General features: G+C 37.2%; 1 protein-coding gene across 1 annotated transcript in view; it reads left to right on the plus strand.

Annotated features, from left to right (window-relative positions):
• Nucleotides 1-14,034, plus strand: part of LOC117285224 (WD repeat-containing protein 70-like) — a 76,015-nt gene that overhangs the window by 3,040 nt on the left and 58,941 nt on the right. Inside the window, exon 3 of the mRNA XM_033761197.1 lies at nt 1,642-1,725. Within this exon, the coding sequence (XP_033617088.1) occupies nt 1,642-1,725 (84 nt within the window). The remainder of the gene's footprint in view (nt 1-1,641; nt 1,726-14,034) is intronic.

Genomic DNA, 14,034 nt, shown 5'->3' on the forward strand with positions numbered 1-14,034 from the left:
GTATTGGTAATAATTTAACAATGTAATGGGCCGGGGATGTAGCTCAGCAGCATCATGTCTGCATGGCAAGCTCAAGGTCCTAAATTTGATCCCTGGTATTGAAAAAAAAACAACAAAACTTAAACATTGTGCTTACTTGTTTAAGTTGGGCCAATCTTTTTTCTTTTAAATGGGGACCACTGTGTTGCCTAGGTTGAGCCTCAACTCCTGAGTTTAAGCAATTCTTCAGCCTAAGTCTCCCAAGAGTTTGAACTGTAGCTAGAAGCCAGTGTTTGAGGACTTACATATGTTGGCCTTGGGTTGTGTTCACACATACTTGGTCACCATCCCAGTACCACATTCATGTACTCAGGAGCGAGAGGCATGAACCAGAGGCTTAAGCCAAGTAGGAGAAAGTTTTAAGAGTTAACAAAGTTACTGGGGATCAGCCTCAGTTCTGTAGCTTTACTTCTCCCCTTTAGTGTTTGGTTCTTTGGGGATTTTACTACTATGCTAAGATAATGTACTAAAGAAAAATTTTCATTAGTGTGTATGCAGTGTTTTTTTTTTTTTTTTTTCCTATAGTTAGATAGGATCTCCCTATGTAGTTCAGACTACCCTGGAACTCACTATGTGTAGCCCAGGCTGATTATGAACTTGCAGCTATCCTCCTCAGCCTCGCTATGGGATTACAGGTGTGAGCCACCACACCTGGCTTTTCATTTGTATTTTTTATTGCTGCTGTAACAAATTACCACATGTTTAACATTTTAATACAGGTTTATTATATTATAATTCTGTAGGTCAGACGTTCAGATGAAAGCTGGTCATGGTTGCATGTGCCTGTAATCCCAGCACTCAGGAAGCTGAGTGTTGCAAGTTTAAGACGGGCTACATAGTCAGTCTGTAAAACCTAAGTATATCTGAAAAGTCGCTTTTGCCATTTTTCTCCTATTTCAGGGATTAAGATGTGGACATTCTTCATTCTGCCTAACACACCAGTGATGTTTCAAGGGAATCTAGATAAATTAGAGGGGGATAAAAAAGTTGGCTGGTTTAATTTTGCAGGTTGGCATTCCTAATTGAAAAATCTGAATTTCAAGCTTTTTGTGTGTTATGCCAGTACTGTACTCAAAAAGTACTCAAAAAATTTAATTAAATTTTTGGTTTTTGTTTTTTGAGACAAGGTCTTGCTATGTAGTTCTGGCTGGTCTTGGAGCCCACTATGGAGCCCAGGCTGGCCTTGAATTTGCAGTTATCCACATGCCTCAGTCTTCTCAGTGTTGGGAGTGGCTTGAGCCACTGCACCCAGCTGGATTTTGGATTTCAGAGTAGGGATGTGCAATTAATAAAGCCTATACAAATACTTTAATTATGAAAAACTCTGAAATCTGAAATAATTCTGGAGGGCTATACTTTCAGGGATCATTTCTGTAGTTGGTGAAATACTTCTGGTTTCAGCATTTTAAATGAGAATCTGTAGTTATGAGTTTGTCATTAAAAATTCTTTGGTAAAAAAAATTCCTTGGTATTGTATAATTACATTGGAGCCATACTATATAATAGATGAGGCGGTTTCTGATCAGTAATAACTATGGAGTACCTAAGGTTTGGCCAGCTTATTGCAAGATAATCATAGTCTGCTACTTTTTCCTGTTTTAGGGAAAAAAGCTCGCACATTTGACTTGGAAGCAATGTTTGAGCAAACTCGAAGAACAGCTGTAGAAAGAAGTCGGAAAACACTGGGTAAGAAGTTCACAGATTCGCCCTTTATTGTTTTTAATGCTGCATATACCTTACACAAATATGTTGAGAGTACAAGATAGAAAAAAAAATTTCAAAGTTGTAAAGGACCATATGTGCCAGATCCTTTGAAGCAGAACTTCAAGAAATTTTTTCCTTTTCTTTTAAACATGGTAAAAGTTGCATCTAAGTAAGAGAAGGTCTGAATACTAAAATTTTTAAAAAATGTGTTCTATGAACAAATAAGGATTCTTAATTTATTGGAACAAGAACAGCATTTTCTTCATTAGCACTCTTTCCACCTTTGACTCTCATTTCATTTTTCTCTTTCCTGCTTATAGCAGAACCAGTATTTGTAAGGCTGGGCCAGATGTGGCTCTCAGAACTTTATACACCATACACCACTGATTGTTGACTCAAACAGCATAGAAAATTGAGACATACAGTGAATGTGGCTGCTGCTGAATACCTGCTTTAATGAGTTGTATCAGGCATTTAATTTCCAGGCTGGTTTGATACTAGATGTTTGGCAATTCTAGGTACTACCTCAGAGTCTTCAGAGGAGAATGAGTCTTCTGCTTTCTTTGAATCCGGTTCAGACCACTCTTAGATTAGAGAAGGGGTAGATCTAACCTGATAGAGCAACTATCAAGTAGGACTCCTGGAAAGATTTAAATGAATTTGTTATCACACTTGTCGTTGTTGGTTTAAAAATACTAAGTAGTTGGGCTGGGTATGTAGCTCAGTGGCACTGTACACCTGCTTGGCAAGCATGAGCTCTGAGTTTGATCCCCAGTTCCAGAAAAAAGAAAAGTAGTTTAGGCACAATATTTAATACTTAGATGGTGAACTTGAAATTAAACAGTTTTGTTCATTGGAAGAAGTGGCTTTTGGGGGTGGTGGTGAAAAGGCAGCTACATACATACACTTTTTTTTTAAACCATCATGATGTGAGATTTCAAACCCAAAAGTACAGTGATGACCACCATTTAACTATTACTTAGATTTTAACTACTGTAAAAACTCATAGCTAATATTATTTCCATTTTCTTCCCCTCTCTGATTATTTTGAAGCACATCCTAGATATCATTTCATCCCTAAATACTTTGGGTAGTTTTGTATTTTGTTTTTTCTTTTATCCAGTACCGTGAGGCAGTCGCAGTGTCACTGAGCTAAATTCCTGGTCCATTTTTGTATGTATATTAAAATAAAGAAAAAAAGCCAAAAGCATTCTAGGAGATGGGAAAAACCAAGCCATTTTTTCCTGCTCATATACACTCTACCATGTACTTCACTTCTAATATCAGGTGTAGATTTTAGTTAGATATCGTGCATTTCTAATAGAGAACATTCACTGGGTTTTTAATAATTCAGTTCAGTTTTGACACTACCTGGAGACCACTATGAGACTGCCTCCATTTCAGATGCTTATTGCAGGTCTCAGTTTGTGGCTTGTACCTCTGATTTACTGGCTATAAATGGGGGTTCCCAGATCCCCTACTTTCATTTAATAATATGGTAGTATAGGCCACAGAACTCAGGGAAATATTTATGTTTACTGGTTTATGAAAGTATGTTGTATAGGATATAGATGAACAGCCAGATTAAGTGATACATTAGTCAAACTATGGGATGGGGAAAATGTGGGGCTTTTATACCCTTTTCGGGTATACCAACCTCTTGGCATCTGAGCTCTTATAGACCTTAGTTTCCAGCCCCTTCCCACTTTCTCCAGAGCAGTCCCATCCTGAGATTATCTAGGTGTCATACCTTAACTCACCTCAGCAGTATAACCACTGGTGTGATCAAAAGGGGCTGGGTTTGGTGGTACACACTCGTAATCTCAGTATGTGGGAGGCAGAGACAGAATGAAAAGTTTGAGTTGCACCTGGGCAACTCATAGAGATCCTGTCTCAAAATAAAAAGGGCTAGGGGTATAGCTCAGGGTGAAGGCTCTGGGTTTAATCCTTAGTACTACAAAACCGGAAGAAAACAAAAAAACAATTCAAATATTGGTTAAGATACAGACATGCCACCTGAGGCATATTTGCAAATGTTTCAAACAGTTAATGTATAAACATTTCAGTGAATGTTTATATTCACTTATCTTGAACCCAGGCCTTTACAGTAAGCTGCATCTCATCCTTTTTTGAAAGTTTGAACTTAAGTTGCTAAATTGCTTAGGCTGGGTTCAAACTTGTGATCTTTCTGCCTTTGCCTCCCAGAGTGCTGGGATTACATGTGTGTACCACCATGCCCTGCTACTGAATGCTTATACTATCAAAGTATAGGCATCTTGATTTTACTTCTTCAAGCATGTCATGTAAAATGCTATGAATAGGAATTGTTTTATTAGCTATGTAAGTTTTATAGTCCCCAAGAAGATAGGGTCTCAATATATATTTGAGGATTTTGTATTTAGATCTTTAATACTATCATTTATTTATTTGTTTTTTGGGACAAAGTCTTGCTGTGTAGTCCAGGCTGGCCTTAAACTCCTAGTGATCTTCTTGCCTCAGCCCCGAGTTCTGGGATCATAGGTGTGTGCCACCACACCCAGCTAGATTTTATATATTATTTTTTAAAAAATGAAGTCTTGCTTATTTGTAAAATGGTTTTTAAAAAAAATTTATTTTCATTCTCATGGTTGGTGATAGAACCCAGCACCTTTTGCATATGAGGCAAGTGCTCTACCATTGAGCTATACTTCCTAGGAAATATTTCCTTTTTATTTATTTATTTTTTGGTTTTTTTGTGGACAAGATCTTGATGTAGTTCAAGATGGCCATAAACTCATGTAGCCCAAGCTGGCCAGAGAATGTTTTAAAATGGTACTATTTATTGGAAAGAACATTTGGAGGAACTAGGTTAACTTATTCTACTAGATGAGTAAAACTGGGTAGATTTTCAAATTTCTGATCCTTAATTTCCTTGTCTGATAGGTGGGTATGATAATGTGTACTTTAATAGGTTCTTGAAGGGATTAGGACATTGGGTTTAGTACCTTTAAATAGTGAAGTAATTTATATATAACATTTTTGATTCCTGTAGTTTTTCTTAGTAAAGCATATATGCATTCCACCTCAGAATTTCAAAGACTTTTTAGATTTTTACGTTTTTGAAAAGTTCTGTGGTATTTGTAGACAAGTTAAATGTATTGCACTTTCCTGATTTACTGTTACATCCTTAGACCTGGACTGCTTTTCCTCTCCCTGATTTAAATACATAAATATAAATTGAGCATCTGTTTGTTTTTTGGTACCGGGGATCGAACTCAGGACCTTGAGCTTGCAAGGTAGGAGGTGGAACCATTGAGCTAAATTCCCAGCTCTGAACATCTCTTTGTTTTGTTTTGTTATTTTTTTGAGACAGGGTCTCACTATGTATTTGAGACTGACCTGGAACTCACTATGTAGCCCAGGCTGGTCTCCAACTCACAGCATTCCTCCTGTCTCAACCTCCTGAGTGCTGAGATTAAGGGTGTGCGCCACCATGCCCGGCTTCTGAACATCTCTTTGAAAGATTTACTTAGTGTTACCAAGTACATGGAAAATGTTATTTGAAATAATTTATGGAAGTGTGATAATAATCATCATGGTATCTTGGCAATTAAATTATATTCAGACAATGAATTAAAACAATTTGATTGATGTGAAAAAAGTTGACCAAATCTCATGTACCCATATTTTATCTTGTGATTGGTTTTGGAGTCTTCCTGATCATTAAAATCATATTTGAGGAAACAAAAACTTTGATTCTTTTAATGGCAGTTAGATTATCTGTTTGTGAGTATGCAATGTTTGGGCTGTGTAATGCTGTGGTAGGATGAATTACTATAAAGCTTCAATAAAATAATTGTTTTTTTTAAATAAAATAATTGTTGAGAAATATCTGGAAGTTGTAATTGTACAAATTGTTTTGTTTTTTTTTTGAGACAGGGCCTTGCTTTGTAGTGCTTGCTGGGCTTGAACTCACTATGTAGCCCAGGCTAACCTTGAACTTGCAGTGATCATCCTTCAGCCTCCCAAGTGCTGTGATTACAGACATGTACCATCATGCCCAGATACAAATTGTTTTTTAACATCTCATATTCTTGAGAGTTACCTCTTTTTTAAAATTCATAGTATGAGGAAATAATTCAGGAAGAAAAATTTCATTCATTTAGTTACTCTGGGTATAGCTATGATTAATAGATTATGCACTTTTTTCTGTTACATGACTGGATAAAATTCAGAAAAATGATTTAAGATAGGATTTTAATATGCTTTCAATGGATGATCCACTGAGATTGAAAAGAAACATTGTTCCTGTAATCCCAGCACTTGGGAGGCTGAGGCAGGAGGATTGCCCCAAGTTCAAAGCCAACCTGAGCTACATAGTTCAAGGCTACCCCAAATTACATAGATCTTGACTCAAAAAAGGGAGGGATTATTGCAGAAATTTTAGAAATTAGATAAACTTTAGAATTGTTTTTCTTTACCTGAAATAGTTCTCCTTTCTAGTTACATTTTACCTCATTTTACAAGCCTAACTTATGTTTTACATTAGGGAGGAAATATTTCAATACTTTAGATATAATAATTCTTTGCCTGTGCTTCCATAATGGTTTAAAAATGTTATAAATTGTTTTAGTATTGTTCCTCTCTTGACAGTAAAACTTTGTTCTTCATTTTCATTTTTAAAATGCCTTCCACAGAGCTTGCTCCATCCCTAAATATTTAAAGAACTATAACTAATATGGTTAAAATCTTCTCATTGATTTCAAATTAAATTTAAATTTTCATGAAATTGGCAGGTTGGTAAGTTGTGATAAATTAAAAGATTAAACATTTTAGCAAGATTTAATTTCTGTGGTAAAAAATACCACAATTAGAAAACACTTATTTTAACGTATAGTTGTAATAATTGTATTCTCTTAACCTTTCATCTTAACTCATTTCTTTGTAGTAGTTGCTATTGTGATTGGCTCTGAAATTTTCAAGTACTGAATTACATTCTTAAAAATCTGTAATTTGTGTGCTTCAGTCCAGATGAGACATGCTAGCTTTGGATAGTTTGTAGTTAATTATTCTTTTGTAATTAATTTCGAGAAAAGTTGCATCCATATCCCATGCTTTTACAGAAATGCTTATCTAAAATTGGTATATAACTATGGGAAAATAGAGGAAGCTATCATTTATTTGTGTGTTTGTTTGTTTGTATCAGGGATTGAACTTAGGTCCCTGTGCTTCCAAAGCAGGCGCTGGAACCACTGAGCCAAATCCTGGGCCCGGAAACTATTATTTTAATAAAATCAGGTGATTGTAAGAACAAAACATGTTGGGGAAGTGGTTGACTCAGTGAAGAAAATTGTATGTATTTTCAGTGTGCTTGGCTCTATACTGCGTAAGAATGAGTAAAACACCTCTGTCAAGGTGCTTACAATCTGTTGGATTCTGTTTCACTTTGATTTTTGTCCTCAGGCCATATGAGAAAAATAAATATCTTTTCTCTAAAATGTTTCTCCCTCTTTTTCTTCCTCTAAGGAAGCAGCAGGTGGCAGCAGAAACATTTCTCAGTTGAAATGTAAAATCCTTCCTATCTAAAAATAAAAATAATTAGATGCTTCATAAGAATGAAGAATGTGATTTGGAGTATAGTATTTGTCCATTGAGAAATTCTATTTAGTGGGTGGATCACAGCTTCTGTACAACCTGGCCAATAAACAAGCACTAAGGGGATATATTTGATAAGCTTGTGGAGAGAGAAGCAAGCTCACTATAATATAATGTAGGTGATGATTGTCAAGTAATTTTACAGTCTTTAGGGAAAATCTAGGCACATCACGGAAGAATCCAGTTGTGGGCTACACCTCATCTCACTGTGGAGGTGACTAATGACTCTGTGGCAGTTTGTCTGTGCCTTGGATTCATCAATTGTAAAGTTAGGATACTAGTCTCTATTTCAGTAGTTGTTGCAGAGATTAAAGGATTAACTTTTTAAAAATATTTTTTATTGAGTTTGTTGGTATTTTTCAGGTATACAGTACAGTTACATTCATTGAGATCTTGTTTTTTTTGGCTTTTTGAGACAGGGTCTCACTATGTAGTTGAGACTGACCTGGAACTCACTAAGTAGCTGAGTCTGGTCTCAAATTTACAGCAATCCTCTTGCCTCAGCCTCCTGAGTGCTGGGATTACAGGTGTGTACCACCACGCCTGACTTGGGATCTTAGTTCTCATTTTTTCCCTATACCCTCCCTTCAACCCCCCCCCTTCAACCCCTCCAACCTCCCCTATTTACAAAGACTTTGTTTCCATTTTTTCTTTTTCTCATATTTTTTCTTTTCCCTTATTTCCTTTCCCCTATTCTTCCCACTTCCCCTACACCTTTAGTCCTTTTCTTCCTATTTCACATTATCACATGCAATTTGGATCTTATTTACAATTTTAGTTTTTCACACCAGAGAAACTATTCGGTATTTACATATGCATGTCTTATTTATTTCCCTGAAGAGTATGGCCTCAATATGCATCCATTTTCTTTTCTTTTTGAAACAGGGTCTCACTATGTAGTTGAGAATGACCTAGAACTCACTCTGTAAGCCCAGACTGGTCTCTATCTCACAGCAATCCTACTGTCATAGCCTCCCGAGTGCTGGGATTATAGGCTTGTGCCACCACGCCCAAGTGTATCCATTTTCCTATGAATGACTAGTTTCTCATTCTTTATGGCTGAGTAGTATTCCATTTTACAGAGAAACCACATCTTCTTTATCCAGTCTCTAACTGATGGGCAAATGGGCTGTTTCCAAGTTTTAGCTATTACAAACTGTGCTACTGTAAACATGGGTGCACACATATCATTGTGGTATGATTCTTTTAATTCTTCTGTAAAGATACACAGCAGTGTAATATCTGGGTCAAATGGAACCTCTAATCCTAGTTCTTTGAGGTATCTCCATATTGATTTCCATAGTGGTTGCACCAGTCTGCACTCCCACCAGCAATGGAGAAGAGTTCCTTTCACCCACAACCCCACCAACATTTGTTAGTGGTTGATTTCTTTTTCTTTCTTTTTTTTTTTTGATTGATTTTTTGATAGCAGCCATTCTTTGTGGGGTGAGGTGGAGTCTCAGTGTTGTTTCGTTTTCACCTCTTGAATGGCCAGTGATGTCGAACGTTTTTCATATATTTATTTGCTTTTACTTCTTTGTCTGAAAAATACCTGTTCATTTCAGGTGCCCATTTTTGAATCAGGTCTTGGTATTGGGGGGGTCTGATTTTTTTTGAGATTTTTATATATTCTAGATAATAGTCCTTTGTCTGAGGAGCAGCTGGTAAAAATTTTGTTTCCCACACTGTAGGTTATCTCTTAGCTATGCTAGTGGTTTCTTTTGCAGTGCAGAAGCTTTTTAATATGAGGAGATCCCAGTTGTTGATTCTTTGTGCTAGTTCCCAGGCAACTGAGGATTTATTCATAGTCTTCTATTCCAGTGTCTTTGAGAATTCTGCCTAACTTATCTTCCAGTAAGTTCAGAGTTTCTTTTATTGATTGATTGATTGAGACAGGGTCTCACTATGTAGTTCAGACTGCCGTGGATCTCATTGGATAGCCCAGGCTAGTCTGGAACTCACCTCAATCCTCCTGCCTCAGCCTCCTGAGTGCTGGGATTACAGGTGTAAGCCACCATGCCCATCTTCTTAAAGTTTCTGTTTTAGTACTTAGATTTTTAATTCACTTGGATTTTAGTTTAGTGCATGGTGAAAGATAAGGGTCTAGTTTTAATTTTTGGCAGGTTGAAATCCAATTTATCCAACAAAATTAAGAAGCTGTCTTTCCTCCACTGAGGATAGTTGACTCCTTTGTCAAAGATGAGGTAGCTGAGTATATCTGGAGTTGTTTCTGTATCTTCCAATCTATTCCACTGATCCTCAGGTCTTTTTGTTTACCAGTACCATGCTGTTTTTATCACAGTGACTTTGTAGTACAGTTTCAAGTTGGGGATTGTGATACCCTTGGTCATGTCTCTGTTGCCTAGAAAGGCTTTTGCTATTCTAAGGCTCTTCTGATTCCAAATGAATTTTTGGATTATTTTCTCTAGTTCTGTGAGATATACTGTTGGAATTTCAGTTGGGATTGCATTGACTCTGTATAGCATTTTTGGTAGTATGGCCATTTTCACTATGTTGATTCTTCCCACCCAGGAGCAGGGGATATCTTTCCATTTTCTTATATCCTCTTTGAATCTCTTTTTTCAGAGTGCTGTAGTTTTCAGTGTAGAGGTCTTTTTCTTTCTTCATTACATTGATTCTTAGATACTTCATTTTTTTGGATGCTATCGAGCAAGAAATTGTTTCCCTAATTTCTCTCTTAGTCTGTTATTTGTGTACAAGAAGGCTATTGGTTTTTGAGTGTTGACCTTGTATCCATCTACTCTGTTGAAAGTGTCAATTAAGTCTAGAAGTCTTTTGGTAGAGTTTTTTTTGGGGGGGGTGTTCTATGTAGAGTATCATATCGTCAGCAAATATTAATAGTTTAACTTCCTTTTCTGTCTGTATTGCTTTAATTGCTCTCTCATGTCTAATTGCTGTGGTTAATGTTTCCAGAACTACATCGAAGAGGAGTGGTGATAGTGGACATCCTTGCCTTGTTCCTGATTTTAGCATGAAGTTTTTCAAGTTTTGGCCGTTTATGTGATGTTGGCTGTTGGTTTCTCATAAGTAGCCTTTATCAAGTTGAGATAAAGACTATCTATTGCAATATTCTGCAGCATTTTTATCATGAATGGGTGTTGAATTTTGTTGAATGCTTTTTCTACATCTATTGGGATGATCATATGCTTTTTGTCCTTTACTCTGTCAATATAGTGTATTACATTTATTGATTTATGTATGTCGAACCATCCTTGCATCTCTGGAATAAATCCAACTTGGTCAGGGTCTGTGATCTTCTTGATGACCCTCTGTATTCTGTTTGTCGGTATCTTATTGAGGATTTTTGCATCTATGTTCATTAGGGAGATTGGCCTGTAGTTCTCTTTTTTGGTTGGGTCTTTACCTGGTTTTGGAATCAAAGTAACACTTGCTTCCAGGAATAAAGGATTAACTTTAAAGGAAATGGTGAAAACTACTTTGTACATAGGAAGTTCTAGATGCATATTAACTGCTATTATTTTTGTTAAGGTTCATGGGAAACATGCTTTTGTTACTTGCAAAGAAGCTCATAGACTTTAATTAAAAATGGTTCAAATAAGACAAGTCATATCTCCTATGATGATTATCCTGGAACAGAACTCTTCTTAGTCCTGACGTGAAGAGTGTAAGGTTTTCCATTTTCTACTTTGCCAGCTTTAGGATGTTGGTCTGATCTTCTAAGATGACTGTTTTCAAGATCCCAAATTGCCAGAAGTTTTAGTCATTATATGCAGATGAGCACTGTAGCCAGAAAGGGAGACTGTTAAAAATATCTGTGTTTTGAAATTAAAAAATGTATGTCCATTAAACTTAACCTCATATTTTAGTATTGTTTGACACATCAGTTTTAAAAACAGCTAGCAGCCCTGGGTAGGAAGAATCAACATAGTGAAAATGGCCATACTACCGAAGCTGCTATGCAGATACAATGCAATGTCGATTGAAATTCCAACAGTATATCTCACAGAACTAGAGAAAAAAATCCAAAAATTCATTTGAAACCAGAAGAGCCTTAGAATAGCAAAAGCCATCCTAGGCAACAGAAACATAACAATTCCCAATTTGAAACTATACTACAAAGCCACTGTGATAGAAACAGAATGGTACTGGTAAACAAAAAGGCCTGGAACCATGCCTGCTCCAGACCCAGCTGCCATCACTCAAGTGCCGGGTGGTAGTCTGGGCCTTGATCCACCGCGGGAAGGAGAACCATGCCTGCTCCCGACCCAGCCGCCATCGCTCAAGCTCTGGGAGGTAGTCTGGGCTCCGATCCACCACGGGAAGGAGAACCACACCTGCTCCTGACCCAGCCACCATCACTCAAGCACCGGGAAGGTAGCCGCGCCCCCTGAACCCCATAATTCCTCCCCCCGCACTGTCAGATCTCCTGACTGTGCCAGTCTTTGGACCTACTCTGCAAAGACAGAGGTGGTCATCAAGGGTATTTTTCTGAGTTCCCAACTTTGAACATCTTTAAAGAAAGGGCGTGGGAAACTTATAATAGAACGTTGTGGAGTTCAACCATGCAGAAGGTTGGGGAACTCAATCGGGGTCTTGCAGCCCAAGGTCAGTCAGTGTCATGGGGTTTAGCCATCAGCTGAGATCAGGGGTCTTGCATCCTTGCTTTGTCTGAGCCATTAAATGGTAAATACACTATATTGAAATTTTGTTCACTGCAGACATGTTCGGGACTGCTTCTTGATTTCAATTTAATTCAAATGATTTAAGGGTGATAGAGTAGTGACTACCACAGGAGGTCAGTGTCCAACTTATGCTTGATCTTAATGTGTCACTGATTGTATCAGTTGGGGTAAAGCATTGCCGTTGATTTGATGAGCTGTTTTCTCTGATGTTATAAAGATGATAATGTCTGTGGGTCATTAGAGACACAGAAGCTAGGGTGCAACTATATCAGGAAGATTTGGGTGATAATCCAGAGATTAAACCAAGGACAGTCCCACAACAAAAATTAAAATGAGAAAACACTTAAGCAAAACACAAGGACAGACTTCCAGTACACCAATGGCAAACAGTAGGGCAAATGAGGACGAAAAGGCCGATAGTGAACCACCAGGATACCCTGAACTCAAAGCACAGGAGTACCAAAACAGATCGATCAGGTTCTAGAAAAATTCAAAACAGAAATAATTTCCCAGATAACCATAGAGATAGTGAGCAAGTGGAAGTTGTGATTCGAGACTCTAGAGCAGAAACTGACAAAAAAATAGATGAGCTCAGGACCATGATAGAAGCCATGAAGGCCCAGCATAAGAAAGAAATGGAAGAAATAAACGCCCAACATAGGAAAGAAATGGAATCCATAAAACAGATTCAAACAGATATCCAGGAGATTAAAAACTCTATTGAAAGTGTACACAACAGAATAAAAGAATGCGAAGATAGGCTCTCAGATATAGAAGATAAGATTGCAGTCAGAGACCATGAAAAGAGAGGTCTCATAAAAACAGTAAGAGAACATGAGAAATAGATCCAACAACTCCTAGGTGATGCAAAGAAGAATAACATAAGACTGATAGGAATCCATGAAGTAGCAGGAGAAAATACAAATGACTTAAAAAAGCTGTTCTCAGAATTAATGACAGAAAACTTCCCAAACAGAGGGGAAAAATTTGACATTCAGATAACTGAGGCATACAGGACCCCAACTATCTACAATAAAAAAACAAATCTACACCTAGACATATAATAATTAAGATCCCAGAAATGCAACAGAAGAACAAAATACTACAAGCAGTAAGAGAAAAGAAGCAAATCACATACAAAGGAAAGCCCATCAGAATCACAGCAGATTTTTCAACACAAACCCTTGGGGCAAGGAGAGCCTGGAATGAGATATTTCAAGTACTAAAAGAGAACAACCTCTAACCTAGACTGATGTATCCAGCAAAACTCTCTTTCAAAATGGAGGGGGAAATAAGACACTTCCATGACAAAGAACACCTGAGAAACTACATGAATACCAAACCAGCACTACAAGCAATTCTAAACAAGATCCTAGCAAAAGAAAATGAAGGCAACAACACCATGAAGCCCAACAGAGCAAATCAAATAGGCAAGGCAAGAAATTAAAAGGAGAAGGTGAAAAAGTAAAAAGAGTCAACAAAAGGCCAATAACATGTCAATAATAAGTCAGTACATATCAGTTATAACCAGCAATGTCAATGGCCTCAACTCACCAATCAAGAGAAATAGACTGGCAAAATGGAATAAGAAGCAAAATCCAACAATATGTTGTATACAAAAAACACACCTAGTGCAAAAAGAAGTCCATAGACTGAAAGTGAAATGATAGAAAACAATTCTCCATGTGACAGGAGCCCAGAAAATAACAGGGGTAGCAATCTTAATTGCAGACAAAGTAAATTTCAAACCAAAACTGAATCTAGTATTATTGATGTAGGACGGTACTGTATCATACCTCTATGAATGTAAAATATCTAGTACCTGCTTTATGATACATAGTAGGGACCGTGCTTTATCAGAGCTACATTTAATGATATTACTCTAGAATGTTCTCTTTCCAGATGATGATTAAGAGGTTAATAGAAAAAATGGTGCCAGGTACTACAACAGCAACAGAACTTTGCTGTTTTCTGGATATTATTCTTTTCTTTG

The sequence above is a fragment of the Fukomys damarensis genome, unplaced genomic scaffold, assembly GCF_012274545.1.
Source record: "Fukomys damarensis isolate Sample0158 unplaced genomic scaffold, DMR_v1.0_HiC HiC_scaffold_1, whole genome shotgun sequence".
Lineage (NCBI taxonomy): Eukaryota > Metazoa > Chordata > Mammalia > Rodentia > Bathyergidae > Fukomys > Fukomys damarensis.